Source organism: Aquarana catesbeiana, linkage group LG06, assembly GCF_042186555.1.
Source record: "Aquarana catesbeiana isolate 2022-GZ linkage group LG06, ASM4218655v1, whole genome shotgun sequence".
Lineage (NCBI taxonomy): Eukaryota > Metazoa > Chordata > Amphibia > Anura > Ranidae > Aquarana > Aquarana catesbeiana.
Window position 1 is genome coordinate 315,261,251 of NC_133329.1, and position 19,218 is coordinate 315,280,468.

Sequence of the window (19,218 nt, forward strand, 5' to 3'; positions counted from 1 at the left end):
CTATTAGACAGTGTACTATAGTGTGCTGTTCCGATTCTATTGTAGGTGTAGAATATCAGTTTAGTATGCATCTAGGGATAGTTCAGTGCGACCATTCATACACAGTATATTTCATTGCATTACTGCAAGTTTAATGCCATATAGTTCTGTGCGTTACTGCACGTTTGACGTAGTATATTATAGTGTATCCGTGGAGTGTGTCTGTGTCATGACTACTCAAATTAAAGTGCACCAAACACCACTTTCCATTGATTAAAGTGCATCCATGTACACACATACACATCTTTATTATATTTTGTTAATAAGCACCCCCCATCATGTCTGGAAGGGCAGCAAGGAGAGGCAGACTTTCCCATAGCACTGTAAGAGGGCCAGCAGCGTATGTCTCCACAGGCAAAGCTGGACGTGGTCAGTCCTCAGGCAGGGCATCAATGCCTCTGTTTAGTGATGTTGCCCGTGCTATCCAGCCACAGCATGCAGAGGAGGTGGTGGACTGGCTTACTAAACCATCCTCATCCTCTGTTACCCAAGCAGAGACTAGTGTGCAGTCCCCTGTAGTTGCCAGAGTGGCAAAACCTGCCTCCTTGTCCATAGCCATAGCCCCAGCATCAGGCATGGAGGAGTCAGTGGAGTTATTTGAACACGGCATCAGCCACTTGCTCCTTGACGATGCACAGCCATTACTCGATTCAGATGTTGGTTCTGACTCTGAGGTTGAGGAAGGCAGGAACATGAGTCTACAGAGAGGGGACAACACTGATACACAAATTGGCAGTCATGTTCCCCCAGTCACAGCAAATTGCCAAGTTGTCTCCAGTGGTAAGGATGGATGGATATGATGATGATGGATATGATGATGATGGATGATGAGGAGAGATGAGGATGATGAGGAGAGATGAGGATGAGGAGGAGAGGAGATGAGGATGAGGAGGAGAGGAGATGAGGATGAGGAGGAGAGGAGATGAGGATGAGGAGGAGAGGAGATGAGGATGAGGAGGAGAGGAGATGAGGATGAGGAGGAGAGGAGATGAGGAGAGATGACGAGGAGGAGGATGACGAGGAGAGATGAGGATGAGGAGGATGACGAGGAGAGATGAGGATGAGGAGGATGACGAGGAGAGATGAGGATGACGAGGAGAGATGAGGATGACGAGGAGAGATGAGGATGACGAGGAGAGATGAGGATGACGAGGAGAGATGAGGATGACGAGGAGAGATGAGGATGACGAGGAGAGATGAGGATGACGAGGAGAGATGAGGATGACGAGGAGAGATGAGGATGACGAGGAGAGATGAGGATGACGAGGAGAGATGAGGATGACGAGGAGAGATGAGGATGACGAGGAGAGATGAGGATGACGAGGAGAGATGAGGATGACGAGGAGAGATGAGGATGACGAGGAGAGATGAGGATGACGAGGAGAGATGAGGATGACGAGGAGAGATGAGGATGACGAGGAGAGATGAGGATGACGAGGAGAGATGAGGATGACGAGGAGAGATGAGGATGACGAGGAGAGATGAGGATGACGAGGAGAGATGAGGATGATGAGGAGAGATGAGGATGATGATGATGATGATGATGATGATGTCAGTGACTCAACTTGGGTGCCGGATAGAGCAGAGGAGGAAAGTGAGGGTGAGGCACAACCTCAACAAGTCAGCCATCATGGAAGAGTAGAGAGCAGCCACTCTATTCCATCACATTGTGGAGCTGTTATCTCCCGACCCACTTCCCACAGCTCAGCTGTCTGGGCCTTTTTTTATTAGATGTGCAGCCGATCGCACTGTTGCTATTTGCCAACTTCATCTCAAGCGCATCAAGCGTGGCAAAAACACCAACCATTTGGGTACCACATACTTGACAAGGCATTTAACCTCCCACCACTTAGCCTGTTGGCAAGAGCACCTAAAAGCCACTCAAAAAGGGGCACAAATCTGTTCCTCCTCCTTACTCACCTCAGTCTGTCCCTGCTATACCTCATGACCTTTCAGCAGCCTCCACTGACAGGGATGATGGTATAGCACAGGGTGTCCCAGGTCCTTGCAGCACATATGCCAACTGCACACCACTAGCTGTAGACTACAGCCGGCAAATTTCTCTGCCCCATCTGCTGCAACAGGAAAAAAAAAAAAAAAATACAGTTCCTGCCACCCACATGCCCAGCGTCTAAATCAGGGGTCTTCACACTACGGCCCTCCAGTTGTTCAGGAACTACAATTCCCATCATGCCTAGTCATTTCTGTGAATGTCAGTGTTTTACAATGCCTCATGGGATGTGTAGTTCAGTAACAGCTGGAGGGCCGTAGTTTGAGGATCCCTGGTCTAAATGCAAGCTTGTCAAAGCTGCTGGTTCTACAACTTCTGCCTTTACGCCTGGTGGATTCTGCCCCCTTCTGTGAATTTGCAGAATGTGCTATACTACAATGGCAGGTTCCCAGTCACTATTTTTGACGTAAGGCCATTCCATCTCTCTACCATCACGTGGAAGGCAATGTTGTGGCATCATTGGGCAAGGCAGTCAGCCGCAAAGTCCACGTTACTGCTGACATGCGGTCCAGCAAGCATGGGCAGGGACGATATATTTAGTTCACAGCACAATGGGTAACTTTGCTTGCAACTCGGCAGGATGCAGGTCAGGGCTCAGTGCTGCAGCTTGTTGTGCCCCCACGTCTCCATACAGCTGGTGATGATGCCAGATTCGTCAGCTCTACCCCCTCCTCCATGCCCTCCTCTGCTGAATTGTCCTATGAACCTCAAGTACCCCCTAAGCATTCAACGGGCTATTTAATGAGTCAGGCTAAAAGGTGCCACCATGCAGTGCTTCAGCTGGTGTGTCTAGGAGACAGGAAACACACTGGAGCAGAGATTCTTGCAGCTCTGCAGGGACAGGCCCAGAGGTGGTTCACGCCACACCAGCTGGAGCCAGGAAAGGTGGTGTGTGATAATGCCACAAACCTTCTGTCCGCCCTTAGACCAGGAAAGTTGACACATGTGCCATGCCTGGCACATGTCCTAAATTTGGTGGCGCACCATTTCCTAAATAGATACCCAGGGTTGAAAGATCTACTAAAGCAGGCCAGAAGAGTGTGTAGCCATTTCAAGCGGTCATACACAGCTAGTGCTCTGTTGGCTTAAATGCAGTGGGAATTCCACCTGCCCGTAAACTGCCTGATTTGTGAAATGCTCACCAGGTGGAACTCGACTTTGGCGAAGCTGCAGCGGCTGCACATGCAGCAGAAGGCCGTCAACGAGTACCTGTGTGAGTATGGCACAACGACAGGCTCGGCTCAGCTTTTTTTTCCCCACGCCAATGGCTGCTCATAAAGGATGCATGCACTGTACTGTCACCATTTGAGGAGGCCACAAGGACTGCGAGCCATGACAATGCATGCATCAGTGACACAATCCCTGCTGTGTTCCTGCTGGAGCAGACTATGTGTGGCATTATGGACAGGGCACTCGAAGCAGAGCAGCGGGACAAAGAGAAGGACTTCCTTTCCTTTCAAGGCCCACTTTATGCAGACACCATTGTTCCTATGCTACAGAGCACACAAGAGGGAAGGAAGGAAGGATTCTGGCAGTTTCGGAGGTATTGAAGCAGAGGAAGACATGTCAAACCGTAAGATAGTTTTCAATCCACAGAACCCTTGGGAGTAGTATGTGGCTGGGAGGAGGCAGTTCCAGATATTATAATTCTCAGTGACCCCAAGGAGTCTGCTTCTCATGCCTCCGCAAATTTGCGGTGCATGGGCTCCCCCTCATGCTTCAAAGCCTGCGAAAGGACCCAAGAATACGTGGTGTAAGGGAAAAGGATCACTATTGGTTGGCAACCCACCTTGACCACCATTCTAAGGGGAAAGTCTCAGAACGCATCAAGTCCCCACAGAGTGCAGAAGATGAAATCTCTTGAGGACACCTTCAAGAGAAGCTTATCGAACTCTGGTAGGTTACAGTGTCGTGGAAAACGCAGTTTTGAGGCTTTGGTTAGTCAAGAAAGGAGCGGTGGAGAAGGCGGCCGCCTAAGTGAGGCATTTCTGAATATTTTTTAGTCTTCGTCGCCCAGGGCTGTCAGCTTCCACATCCCATGGTGGATGATTATCTAAGGGCAAAAACAAAGCTGGAGAGCTTTCCAGTCAACGATCCACTGGCTTACTGGGTCATGAGAATAGACCAATGGCCAGTATGCTATTGAGCGGCTGGGCTGCCCTGCATCCAGCGTGCTTTCTGAATGGGCATTCAGTGCTGCTGGAGGTTTTGTTACTGATCATAGAACTACTGATCATAGAACGCGTCTGTCCACAGGCTCCGAGGACCGTCTGAATTATCAAAATGAATCAATCCTGGATTATCAGCAGCTATGAAGCCCCTGATGCCAATGTCGCAGATTAATTTTTTTTCGGATGTGGAATTTCTGCAGGACTTCTAGGCTGCCTCGTGTTGTAGGTGTTGATTTCATTTGGAAGAATGTTTTTGGTGTAGGTTTCATGGGCACAATTAACACCCAAAGACCGATTTCTCCACACCTGTTTGACAGGTGCATATCATTACAATTTTTTACAGCAAGGCCAATGTTTGCTTTCATCAAGAGTACATCTATAGGGTTATGGTGTGAAGGCGCCACACCCGTTACAGAAGTAGAAATCCAAAGTCTGTTGTAGAGACACCAGAATTTATCCAAAAAAATCTCTAATCTTGTTCCCCGTGCACTACATTGTGGCCTCATCATACAGACTGGCTCCCAAACCGTTGCTTACAAAATAAAGAAAGCTTGCAGGGAAAATTTCATTTTTTTGGGCTTTATAAATGCAATTATTGCTGCAGCAGCTTCTATACACAGTACAGATGTGCCACTTTACAGGTGAACTAAGGGGACCCCCCCCCCCCCCAAAGCACTATATTGAAAGGAATTTTTCATTTTTATACTTTCAGTTTAGGCATCAATTAATTACTGCTCATTTAAGAATTATGTTTTACATTTTTTTTTTTCATTGCTACATGTCCCCCAGGGCAGTACCCAGACCTCCATAACCAGTGTATGCCCAATTACTTGCATACAGTGGGGACGGAAAGTATTCAGACCCCTATACATTTTTGACTCTGTTATATTGCAGCAATTTGATAAAATCATTTAAGTCCTTTTTTTCCCTCATTAATGTACACACAGCACCCCATATTGACAAAAAAACACAGAATTGTTGACATTTTTGTAGATTTATTAAAAAAGAAAAACTGAAATATCACGTGGTCCTAAGTATTCAGACCCTTTGCTGTGACACTCATATATTTAACTCAGGTGCTATCCATTTCTTCTGATCATCCTTGAGATGGTACTACACCTTCATTTTAGTCCAGCTGTGTTTGATTATACTGATTAGACTTGATTAGAAAAGCCACACACCTGTCTATATAAGACCTTACAGCTCACAGTGCGTGTCAGAGCAAATGAGAATCACGAGGTCAAAGGAACTGCCTGAAGAGCTCAGAGACAGAATTGTGGCAAGGCACAGATCTGGCTAAGGTTACAAAAAAATTTCTGCTGCACTTAAGGTTCCTAATGCCGCGTACACACGAGTGGACTTTACAGCAGACTTGGTACGGCGGACTTTGACGGACTTTCCGAATGAACGGACTTGCCTACACACGATCAACCAAAGTCCGACGGATTCGTATGTGATGACGTATGACCGGACTAAAACAAGGAAGTTGATAGCCAGTAGCCAATAGCTGCCCTAGCGTCAGTTTTTGTCCGTCGGACTAGCATACAGACGAGCGGACTTTTCGACCGGACGCAAGTCCGTCGGAAAGATTTGAAACGTGTAATTTCTAGGTCCATCGAACGTCTGGGGAAAAAAAAGTCCGCTGGAGCCCACACACGATTGAACTGTCCGACGGACTCAGGTCCGCCATACCAAGTCTGCCATAAAGTCCACTCGTGTGTACTTGGCATAAGAGTACAGTGGCCTCCATAATCCTTAAATGAAAGAGGTTTGGGACGACCAGAACCCTTCCTAGAGCTGGCTGTCCGGCCAAACTGAGCTATTGGGGGAGAAGAGCCTTGGTGAGAGAGGTAAAGAAGAACCCAAAGATCACTGTGGCTGAGCTCCAGAGATGCAGCCGGGCGATGGGAGAAAGTTGTAGAAAGTCAACCATCTCTGCAGCCCTCCAACAGTCGGGGCTTGATGGCAGAGTGGCCCGACAGAAGCCTCTCCTCCGTGCAAGACACATGAAAGCCCGCATAGAGTTTGCTAAAAAAAACACCTGAAGGACTCCAAGATGGTGAGAAATAAGATTCTCTGGTCTGATGAGACCAAGATAGAACTTTTTGGCCTTAATTCTAAGCGGTATGTGTGGAGAAAACCAGGCACTGCTCATCACCTGTCCAATACAGTCCCAACAGTGAAGCATGGTGGTGGCAGCATCATGCTGTGGGGGTGTTTTTCAGCTGCAGGAACAGGACGACTGGTTGCAATCGAGGGAAAGATGAATGTGGCCAAGTACAGGGATATCCTGGACGAAAACCTTCTCCAGAGTGCGCAGGACCTCAGACTGGGCTGAAGGTTTACCTTCCAACAAGACAATGACCCTAAGCACACAGCTAAAATAAAGGAGTGGCTTCACAACAACGCCGTGACTGTTCTTGAATGGCCCAGCCACAGCCCTGACTTAAACCCAATTGAGCATCTCTGGAGAGACCTAAAAATGGCTGTCTACTAACGTTTACCATCCAACCTGACAGAATTGGAGAGGATCTGCAAGGAGGAATGGCAGAGGATCCCCAAATCCAGGTGTGAAAAACTTGTTGCATCTTTCCCAAAAAGACTCATGGCTGTATTAGATCAAAAGGGTGATTCTACTAAATACTGAGCAAAGGGTCTGAATGCTTAGGACTAGGGATGAGCTTCGAGTTCGAGTCGAACTCATGTTCGACTCGAACATCGGCTGTTCGCCAGTTCGCTGAACAGCGAACAATTTGGGGTGTTCGCGTCAAATTTGAAAGACGCGGAACACCCTTTAAAAGTCTATGGGAAAAATCAAAAGTGCTAATTTTAAAGGCTTATATGCAAGTTATTGTCATAAAAAGTGTTTGGGGACCTGGGTCCTGCCCCAGGGGACATGGATCAATGCAAAAAAAAGTTTTAAAAACGTCCGTTTTTTCAAGAGCAGTGATTTTAATAATGCTTAATGTGAAACAATAAAAGTGTAATATTCCTTTAAATTTCGTACCTGGTGGGTGTCTATAGTATGCCTGTAAAGGGGCGCATGTTTCCTGTGTTTAGAACAGTCTGACAGCAAAATGACATTTCAAAGGAAAAAAAGTCATTTAAAACTACTCGCGGCTATTAATGAATTGCCGGTCCGACAATACACATAAAAGTTCATTGATAAAAACGGCATGGGAATCCCAAACCAAAATAAAAAAAAAAAAAAAATGGCGTGGGGTCCCCCTCAAAATCTATACCAGAACCTTTAGATCTGGTAATGATTTTAAGGGGAACCCCGCACCAAAATACCACACCGTTTATCCGAGCACGCAACCTGGCAGGCCGCAGGAAAAGAGGAGAGACGAAAGAGCGCCTCCCCCCCCCCCCCTCTGAAGCGTACCAGGCCACATGCCCTCAACATTGGGAGGGTGCTTTGGGGTAGCCCCCCAAAACACCTTGTCCCCATGTTGATGGGGACAAGGGCCTCATCCCCACAACCCTTGCCCGGTGGTTGTGGGGGTTTGCGGGCGGGGGGGCTTATCGGAATCTGGAAGCCCCCTTTAACAAGGGGACCCCCAGATCCCAGCCCTCCCCCCTGTGTGAAATGGTAAGGGTTTGTACCCCTACCATTTCACGAAAAAAAGTTTCAAAAATGACAAGACAGTTTTTGACAATTCCTTTATTTAAATGCTTCTTCTTTCTTCTATCGGTTTCTTCCTCCATCTTCTTCTTCTTCTGGTTCTTCCTCCGGTGTTCTCGTCCTGCATCTTCCTCCGCGGCGCCAGCGTCTTCTTCCCTTCGTCTTCTCGGGCCGCTCCGCATCCAGCATGGTGGGAGGCTCCCGTTGTGTAACGCTTCTCCTCTTCTGACGGTTCTTAAATAACGGAGGGCGGGTCAACCCATTGACCCCGCCCCCCTCTGACGCACGGGGACTTCCCTGTGGCATTCCTCGTGACGTCAGAGGGGGGCGGACAGGGAAGTCACCGGGTGGCCCCGCCCTCCGATATTTAAGAACTGTCAGAAGAGGAGAAAGAAGCAGCATTTAAATAAAGGGATTGTCAAAAAATGTCTTTTGTCATTTAACATTTTTGACACTTTTTTTGTGAAATGGGAGGGGTACTTTTGTACCCCCTTACCATTTCACACAGGGGGGAGGGCCGGGATCTGGGGGTCCCCTTGTTAAACCACCAGACAAGGGTTGTGGGGATGAGGCCCTTGTCCCCATCAACATGGGGACAAGGTGTTTTAGGGGGGCTACCCCAAAGCATCCTTCCAATGTTGAGGGCACGTGGCCTGGTATGGTTCAGGAGGGGCGCTCTCTCGTCCCCCCCTCTTTTCCTGCGGCCTGCCAGGTTGCGTGCTCGGATAAGGGCCTGGTATGGATTTTTGGGAAGACCCCATGCCATTTTTTTTTTTTTTTAATTTTGGCGCAGGGTTCCCCTTAAAATCCATACCAGACCTGAAGGGCCTGGTATGGAATTTAGGGGACCCCCCATGTCATTTTTTAAAAAAATTTGGTTCGGGGTTCCCCTGTGGGGAATTCCCATGCCGTTTTTATCAATTAACTTTTATGTGTATTGTCGGACCGGCAATTCATTAATAGCCGCGAGTAGTTTTAAATGACTTTTTTCCTTTTGAGATGTCATTTTGCTGTCAGACTGTTCTAAACACGGGAAACATGCGCCCCTTCACAGGCATACTATAGACACCCCCCCAGGTATGAAATTTAAAGGAATATTACACTTTTATTGTTTCACTTTAAGTGATATTAAAATCACTGCTCCCGAAAAAACTGCCGTTTTTGAAACTTTTTTTTGCATTGATCCATGTCCCCTGGGGCAGGACCCGGGTCCCCAAACACATTTTATGACAATAACTTGCATATAAGCCTTTAAAATTAGCACTTTTGATTATTCATGTTCGTGTACCATAGACTTTAACGGTGTTTGAACAAATTTTTTGCCTGTTCGCATGTTCTGGTGCGAACCGAACAGGGGGGTGTTCGGCTCATCCCTACTTAGGACCATGTGATATTTCAGTTTTTCTTTTTTAATAAATCTGCAAAAATGTCAACAATTCTGCGTTTTTCTGTCAATATGGGGTGCTGTGTGTACATTAATGAGGAAAAAAAAATGAACTTAAATGATTTTAGTAAGTGGCTGCAATATAACAGAGAGTGAAAAATTTAAGGGGGTCTGAATACTTTCCGTCCCCACTATATAAGCCTTCAAAATTGGCACTTTTGATTTTTCACGTTCGGGTCCCATAGCCTTCAAAATAGGCACTTTTGATAGTTCACTTTCGGGTCCCATAGACTTCAATAGGGTTAGTTATTCGGTTCCGAACTTCCCCGATGTTCGAAAGTTTTGGTGCAAACCGAACAGGGGGTATTTCGGCCCATCCCTACCAGCAAGTCTGCAAACAAATCAAATTGACCTGGTCTAACAATTCACGTTAAAAACAGAAGGGTTCCGTTGCACACATTTGCAGATCTATGTGGAAGCCAGAGTGCCCACGCCAAGGACACTTTGTAGACTATGGTCCCAACTATAGTTTTGAGCGTCTTCAAGTTGGAGCACATATAGCAGTGGATAAATTAAGAGCACACTTACCTACTGGAGGGAGCCCACTTCTCAAAAGGCATAGGGACACACTGGAAGCCCAGCAATAGCACAATGGCAGCTGAAGGCATCCAATGTGCCCCCACACCAAATAAGCTATACAAAAAGATGGCAACCATCCCCATTTATAAGTAATCTATATACAGTTGTGCTCAAAGGTTTACATATCCTGGCAGAATTTATGATTTTGTGGCCATTTTTCAGAGAATATAAATAACAAACTTTTTCACTCATGGTTAGTGTTTGGATGAAGCCATTATCCATGAACTGTGTTTACTCTTTAAAATTATAATGACAGCAGAAACTAGCCAAATTACCCTGATCAAAAGTTTACATACCCCAGTTCTTAATACCGTGTAACATCCCTTTAACATCAATGACAGATTGAAGTCTTGTGTGGTATTTGTGGATGAAGCTCTTTATCTTCTCAGACGATAAAGCTGCCCATTCCTCTTGGCAAAAAGCCTCCAGTTCCTGTAAATTTTTGGGCTGTCTTGAATGAACTGCACTTCTGAGATCTCCCCAGAGTGGCTCAATGATATTGAGGTCAGGAGACTGAGATGGCCACATCAAAACCTTCACTTTTTTTGCTGTAGCCAATGACAGGTCGAATTGGCATTGTATTTTGGATTATTGTCATTTTGAAATGTCCAAGTACGTCCCCTGCGCAGCTTCCTGGCTGATGAATGCAAATGTTCCTCCAGTATTTTTTGATAACATACTGCATATATCTTGCCATCAATTTTGACCAAATTTCCTGTGCCTTTGTAGCTCACACATCCCCAAAACATCAGTGATCCACTTCCGTGTTTCACAGTAGGAATGGTGTACCTTTCATCATAGGCCTTGTTGACGCCTCTCCAAATGTAGCGTTTATGGTTGTGGCCAAAAAGCTAAAATGTTGGTCTCATCACTCCAAATGACTGTGTCAGAAGGTTTGAGGCTTGCCTCTGTGCTGTTTGGCATATTGTAAGTGGGATACTTTGTGGCATTTGCATAGTAATGGCTTTCTTCTGGTGACTGGACCATGCAGCCCATCTTTCTTCAAGCGCTTCCTTATTATGCATCTTGAAACAGCCACACCACATGTTTTCAGAGTCCTGTATTTCATCTGAAGTCATTTATGTTTTTTTTTTTTGCATCCTGAATAGTTTTCCTGGCAGTTGTGGCTGAAATTTTAGTTTGTTTACCTGGCCGTGGTTTGGTTTCAACAGAACCCCCTCATTTTCCACTTCTTGATTTGAGCTTGAACACTGCTGATTGGCATTCTCAATTTCTTGGATATCTTTTTATAGCCCTTTCCTGTTTTATACAGTTCAACTACCTTTTCCCGCAGATCCTTTGACAATTCTTTTGCTTTCCCCATGACTCAAAATCAAGAAACGTCACTGCAGCTCTGGATGAAAGATGCAAGGGTCTGTCAGAAGTCCAGAAACTCATTGACCTTTTATACACACACACACTAATTACAAGCAAACAGATCACAGGTAAGGATGGTTACCTTTAACAGCCATCCAAACAATTCGTGTCAACTTGTGTGCATGTTATCAGGCCAAAAATCACCAGTTATGTCAACTTTTGATCAGGGTCATTTTGGTAGTTTCTGTTGTCATTAAGATTTAAAAAGAGTAAACACAGTTGATTGATAATACATGTCTTCAACCAAACACTAACCATGAGTGAAAGAAAAGTTTTTGTGTTACCATTCATATTCTCAAAAATGGCCAAGAAATCAAATTCTGCCAGGGTATGTAAACTTATGAGCACAACTGTAGCAATGTGCACTCTGTTTTTAGCGTGAATTGTTAGGGTCAATTTGGTTGGTTTGCAGGCTGGCTGGCAAGTGTGCTGTGAATTTGTTTGTGATGTGTGTTACCCTTCCATGTGCAACTTACTGCAAAGGCTAGTTATAAATTGCGGTTGTTGACATCTTTTTGTATAGCTAGGGAACTCAAAGGGTGATCTTATAATACAGAAATGGCTGCAGAGAATTCCCCCCTTGACCCAAAGAAAGAGGAGGACTGTGACCTAGAAACCGTGGTGATATCAGATAAGGACAGGAATTCAGAGCTAAACTGACTCATAGGGCAGCTTTTAAGGGTGAACTTTGCAAGGGGATCTCCTTACCTGATGAAGGAATCTGGGAGCCCCCTTTGACCTTCTCCCCAATGCTCTACCTGCAAGAAGAAATGGCTTGCTGTGGGGTGACAGGCCTGTAACCCAGTGAAAACCATGTCCCGATGCCACCTTGTGCACAAAAATACCACACACAGAGGGAACACTGTAAAGGGTGTTGCCACAACTCCACAGAGTCACTTCCCAGGCCACGCTGCAGAGCCTAATAGGCCCAAACTTCACCTATCACAGCAGGCACATCCCTGCAGGGCCTTTAGCGCACCCTGACACTGAGATCACTGGGTATGCTGAAAGTAGGTCTCTGCCTGCAGGATCCAATGATAGATATTATAGACTATCCCCGCTCTTGTATGGGGGGTCTGAGTACATTTGCTCTTGGACTGCCAGCCATAGTGGCTGATAAAGATAGGGCCCACCTCTGCCCAGATAGGAGTGTAAAGAACAGGCCTGAAATGTAGGAACAAAGTCCCAGGATCTTCAGACACTAGCACGCAACTATGACTTGGACCTTGGGAAGGGATACGATTGGTCAGGGCCAGGGCCTCCTGTCTTTTTTTTTCTGGCCAGTGTCCATTCAGCAGAAGGTGGCAGCATAACCCATGTAGTAATGGCTACTAACTTCTCTGTACATTAATAGCTAACCACTCAACAGCAATATACTGGCCTGTGCTAACTCGCCATACTGTTAGAGCCCCCAAATCCCCAACATACACTGATACACCTTCAGGCTGTATGATCAGATTACATAAAAATTAGATGCACCCCTTTCGCCAGCCAACACAGTTATATGCTGTCCAATGTCTCTTTTCCCAGATTCATATAGCTTTTCCTCCAGGCTGTAAAGTCTCTGTGCACTACTCCCCCCTCCCCCACCTTTCTTATAATTGAATTGATATACTGTCTACCAGTATGTATATTGACAAATACAATCTTTGACCAATAGGACTACTGAAATAGTTATAAACTACAGTAAAAAGTACAGCCCATTCTAAAAATGCTACCTGAAGCTGTGCAGATAGTCCACTTCCACTTATCGAATCCATCTTCTGCTTTATGCCAAACAAATTCTCCACTTCTAACTGGAACTTCCCAACTTCAAGCTTGTAATCTGGATAACAAACCATTATGATTAAGGTGTTGCCCAAGTTACTGAAAGTTACATAAGAGCAGTAGATATTACAAGTAAAGAACTCAAACACAATCTAAAAAATATTGCAATAATTATACACTTACCAAATTCATCAGATTGCTGTGTCTCTACGCGATCATCCGTAGAGCTTTGCTGATCATCACAGGAGTCGTAGTCTGTCAAAGGGTGTCCGGTTTCTCTCACCTGAAGGAGAAGACAGTAATACTATACTTGGACAAAACCTGTAGCATATATTCAATGCCAGTCATATGGTGAGATCATTCTTTGAGAAACACAGACTGTTTAATGAGTTTAACACCTTCAAAGTGAAAGACTCCATTATAAGCACTGCTTGCCAGCTGCTCTGGTATATGACCTTAGCTTGTGGTGCTCCAACACAAATAATGACATTTCAAATGCATATATGAACACCGATCTCCATAAAAAATGCCATAACATAAGTATATATGTAGGCATTTTCATTTTTCTAACCTGCATGTTTATGGCACTTTCATTTTGACGCAGCTCAGGGCCCATTCATACGATACGACAAAATCACTGAGTTAGGTCCTACAAGGTTTGAACATTTTCTAGTGGGGGAGCCCTCCATTGATTAATATACCACAAATACTCCAACAGGGTGGATATGGGCCCATATCCACCCTGTCAGAGTATTTGTGGTCCATTCATACTACAACAGACAAAGCCGGACCCGCAATCAACTGCGCTTCTTTGTTTTTATGCGCATTATCATGCATTTTTATGTGCGTTTCCATACATTTTTGTGCACACCTACATAGTTTTTTTTAAGCCAAGTTTCCTCTGACCTTGTTGTGGGCAAGAGGTGTGTTGCAGTGCATTTGTGTGTGGCGATATTATGCAAAACATGTTGCATAAAATCAAACACCTATGTTACACAGAGAACACTGCGTTCTGGTGTGAAACTACTGTTTTCCATATGTCATTACAGTTACCTGTTTTTCCATGCAGGTAACACTGCACATAGCAACAGGCCCTAAAAAGAAGATTTATTCGTACATAAGAGTATACAAAATGGCTGACATGTTTCGGCAAAACGCCTTGATCACAGCACCATATTGGCACCCCTGCATTTGTCAGATAATGCACCACTTCGCCCAGAAAACTGTTTCAATTACAAATGTTTAGGAATTCTCATGTGTATTTCTTTTGTTTGTATTGGTATGACACAAAAAAGGTGAAGAAACAGAAAAACAAAATCTGACACATTCCACGCAAAACTCCAAAAAATGGACTGGACAAAATATTGGCACCCTCAATGTAATATTTGGTAGCACACGCCTTGAAAAAAATAACTGAAATCAAATCGCTTCCTGTAACCATCATTGAGTTTTACACCCCTCTACTGGAAATTTGGACCACTCTTCTTTCACCAACTGCTACAGGTCTCTCTTGGAAGAGTTCCTTTTCCCAACTGCAGTTTTGAGATCTCTCCACAGGTGCTCTTTTGGATTTAGATCTGGACTCTTCAGTACTCTCCAGTGATTTGTCCTAAACCATTTCTGGGTGCTTTTTGACGTGTGCTTTGGGTCACTGTCCTACTGTAAGACCTAGGACCTCTGACAAAGACACAACTTTCTAACACTGGGCCATACATTGCACCCCAAAATTCTTTGGCAGTCGTCTTTGGCCAGTACCTGAAGCAGCAAAACATTCCCAAAACATCAGTGAACCTCCACCATGTTTGACTGTAGGGACTGTATCCTTTTCTGTAAAGGCCATGTATCCTTGAGATTGTCCATGCTTTTCCACAATTCTTGTTCTCAAATCCATAGACAATTCTTTGCTGCTCTTCTCCATGCTCTGTGTGGCACACACAGACACACAACAAAGGTTGAGTCAATTTTTCACCATTTTAATTGGTTGCTGGTGTGATTTCTATATTGTCAGCACCTGTTAACCAATACAGGCGAGTTTAATTACAAATTTGGGAAGGTGCCAATAAATTTTGTACAGTCCATTTTTGGAGTTTTGCATGGAATATGTCAGATTTGACTTTTTGTTGCGCCACTTTTTTGTGTCATACCAACACAAACGGAAATGCAGGGATGCCAATATTTGTGTGTATGTGCCTGTGTATTTTCTTTTCTATAAAGTCTGTGATCAAATGTGGGTTGAACTCTAAAACTTTACTACCACTCCTCCCCAGGATAGGCGTGACTGAAATCAGCAGCAGAGTTCCAGGTTAAAAAAAAAAAAAAAAAGAATCAAACTTCATGGGCATACCTTTTAAAGTTAAAAAAGTGCCCTTTTCTGATTTAAATCATAAAGTACTAGTATGCACTGCATACTAGCTCATTATGACAGACTTACCTGAAAACCTGAATGGCCGGGCTGGGATGAGTTTATTTCTGCGTGGGCGCATGGGAATCACATCTTGGCAGCACACAAAGCGTGCCGTAAATGTGGTCTGAGTTGTGCATGGTGTCGCTGACAGGCATAGGGGACATTTATGACGGTTATAAAAACCGCCAGCGGTTCTTAACATTTTGACTTAATGATCACTGAGTGCATTTTTGAAATTACTATTGCATGGTTTACTCTATGTCACGGAAACCCCCGTACTCAAGAGTCTGTCCGCCGTAAAAGCTTCCTTTGTCTGGTACCAGCATCATCCAAAATCCCTTAGCCCATCCAGTCTCTTGTCGAAGCATCAATGTAGGGTGAAAACATAAGACTCTTTATTCAAACACATGCACACGGGGATATACACTCAGAGGACAATCCCCCCTCTTTGGATAATGACACAGGGCGGGGTAAACTTAACCTCCTCCAGTAACATGACACACAGGTATTCAACTATCCAACAGTAGATCGTCTTATCAGCAGGGAGGGCCATTTGAGGAATCTCCCCCCTCCTTTACATAATGACACAGGGCAGGGTAAACTACATTCAGTAACGAGAGACACACAGGAAGGAGGGGCTGCAGGAGAAACCCCCCTCCCCTTTCCCAGCTAATCTCCATACCCTGTTTCCCCGAAAATAAGACCTAGCGTGACTGTCGGTGATGGCTGCAATATAAGCCTTACCCCCCAAATAAGCCCTACCCTGTTTCCCCGAAAATAAGCCCTACCCTGAAAATAAGACCTACAAGGACTTTAACTACAGCTTATTTGGAGGGTAGGGCTTATATTGCAGCCATCACCGACAATCACGCTAGGTCTTATTTTCGGGGAAACAGGGTACACATATACATCCGATAATAGGTTGCTCCCAAGGCAGACAAACAATAGAACATGGGATACAGCCACCCCCAAACAATCTAGCAGTCTGAAAGGTGAAATTATTTAATGTTCATATTTTCTTGAGGGATATTGTTCAGAAATATTAATGCCCCAAGTGAAAGAGCCCCTTCATTCTTCCAGCACAAACCACACATATACAATTCCAGGACGACAGGGGTAAAAGGAAATGCTGAGTCAGGTGTGGTTGTACGGCAAGTCGGGTTAGGCAGACCCGACTGGGGTTCTCGGTCACCCTGTGCCACTAATGGACAGGAGGGGCTGGATAAGGAGTTTCCGGAGCTCTTCAAGGTAAACTGGGTTCCACAAGCCCCCCGCCCAAAGTGACTCCTGTCACACCCTATATACTTCAAAGATTTTTCCAGCAAAAATAGTCCACGACCTTTAATTTTCCACTTCCCAAAACTGCATCATTCCCAGACTCCTAACTCCCAATCATATACTTTTGCCCTTGTACTTCTACATTTTGTTAGGTATGTTTTCTCACTTGTTCAAAACATACCTATAGAAGATATAGAAATTACATTTCCTGGGCAGTATATGGATTTTTATTCCCCACCCACGTTCCACCTAACCTGTAATCTCAGCCCGTTTCTAAACATACAAACTCCTCAGTGACCAAAAAGTAAACGCATAGGATTCACGTGCCCAAGCAAAAAAAAATTTCACCGTAAAATCCTTTTTTTGGAGTATGTCAGAGGATATAAGGTATTTTTATCTCCATTTCAGCTAGGAAAGGCTTTAGGTTTTTGTAGCAAACCATGTACCATAAAGCAAGTGGTTAAGGATCTCTATCTCTTGATGTACTCCAAGAGAAGAGTTCTACAGGTAAACGAAAAAAGCCAATTTTCCTACATTACAAGACACGGAACATCTTCATAACCAGGGTGATAGGGAAATCCCAACCCCTTAAACTGAGGGGAAGTATTAAATGGCAACAAGCCAAATGGGCATTAAAAACAGCTAACCCAAAAACAGTTCGACCCCTTATCCAGCAAAACAAGCAAACGCAAGATCAGTCCCAGATCTACTCCACATTGGATTAAAGTCAGGATGTGACCCATGACATAATTGCGAAGATGAAATCCCCTAGCCTAACACCGAGCAACATAGGATATCCAAGCTCTGTGGCAATACTTCTTTGAAGTTGCCTTCTGAGCCTTCAACAGGATAGGAATGACCAAGTCAGTCTCCCCTGTCTCTGAAGACACTGGCGTTAACCATGCTGTTAAAAGTAAGCAACTGTAAAAGGAGAATAGAAGTTTGGACCTTGTGACAGAAGGTGAGGGTTAATCCAAGAAGATCCAAGGGACTTCTGCTGAAAGGTTCACAATGTCAGTGTACAAAGTTCTCCTGGACCACGCCACCCCATTTGGAATTACTGGAGTTCCTGCGGCAAAATCCTGCAGATTGGCAAAAGAAATGCTTTTCTGAAGTAGGAGTGGCAGATTTTTGAACCGTAGGCTTAGTCTTTTTAAGTAGTAACAGAGTACCTTTTACTATGCTGCGATTTGCTGCCCCACCAGGGAGACTCCGCCGTGACTTGTAGTGCCACAAGGCATTGCTACTTCTGCAACCTGGAGCACTGAAGGTTAGTTTCCACCTGTGACAAGTGGTAACCCCAAGAGCCCGCACTCTGTCATTTATGTGGGAATCTAAGACGGCCACTGCTAGGGCACTCTGCCCCACTTATGATGACACCGGCCATACTGTGCATGCTCAGGTAGGCAATCTAGAGTAAGAGTAAATGAAGGGGGTGGAGAATTCAGCTGCAGAATCAGTGTTAAGCTGATGGAGAGCAGACGTGTGATCTGAGTGCTCTCCACACCCACGGGCTTTGCTATAGCTAAAACAGCTGCGAGCGGCTTGCAGCGTCTCCTCACCATCAGCTGTAGATGACGACTCGCAGACGAAAGGCGCTCCAACCAGCTGGGGGCGGCAGCAGGAACTCAGCTGGTGGATTGAGAGCATACTTAACTCCACAGAGAGGGGAGCTGGGACGTCTAGCTAAGGTGGTGCAGAGCCAGGAAGAGGGGAAGCGTGGCAGTTCAGGAGCTGGAAGAGGCTGCATAAAGCCAGGACGCGGCTTTCCTATATCTAACCGTGGCTTATCAACACCAGGTCAAGGATCTCCAGTACACGGATGCTGCCCCAAAGTACAAGGCTGTGGACTAGCAAAGGCAGGTGGGGCGCCCTGGCACCAGGAGATGGTTCTGTGGAGCATAGAGACAATTCAGTGACTCCCGGCCAGGAAGATGAAACACCAGCTGGTGATAGCTCCGGGGGAGGTAGGGACAACGCACCAGTGCCTGGACATACCCCTACAGTATATGGCTGAGACCGCCTAAAACCCTCATCGGCTGGGGATAGCCTGCCGGCGCTTGATGTTGATGGAGAGATATCAGGAGAAAATCATCCTGAGAACGGACAAATCCACCCAGCCTCTAGACCCAGGACGAACTCCACAGGGACAAGATCTACATTAAAGGTACAGTGCACCAGCTCATTACCCTTTGGGGACCAATGTACATCTGGTTTACCCAGGACAGATACAGTTGCAATCAATATGGATTGAGACATTTGAGAACATATAAGGGCTCTTCCTACAATAGCAGATCATCATTCAATAGTCATAGATGTAGAGCAGATATTACCCAAAATAGAAAGGAGGTTCTTTTTAAAACCAAACAGAGATCCTCTCTCACAGATTCCCTTCTGAGTCTCAGGCCTGATACTCAAAGGGAATTAGAGAGAGAGGAGCTCTGTTTGAATTTAAAAAGAAGCTTCTTCTTTTTAAAGACTTTAATATCACCCTGAACCCTTATCCTTTAGAGCCCTTAAATA

The 19,218-nt window shown here is 45.2% G+C and overlaps 1 protein-coding gene across 4 annotated transcripts in view; it reads right to left on the minus strand.

The window, feature by feature from the left end:
* The window catches only part of PCNT (pericentrin), a 273,910-nt gene that overhangs the window by 58,630 nt on the left and 196,062 nt on the right, over positions 1–19,218 (minus strand). For all 4 annotated transcript variants that reach the window (XM_073633695.1, XM_073633698.1, XM_073633694.1 and 1 more), the window contains 2 exons: positions 13,197–13,296; positions 12,965–13,071 (listed from right to left, as the gene is read on the minus strand). In XM_073633695.1, coding sequence (XP_073489796.1) covers positions 12,965–13,071; positions 13,197–13,296 — 207 coding nt within the window. The remainder of the gene's footprint in view (positions 1–12,964; positions 13,072–13,196; positions 13,297–19,218) is intronic.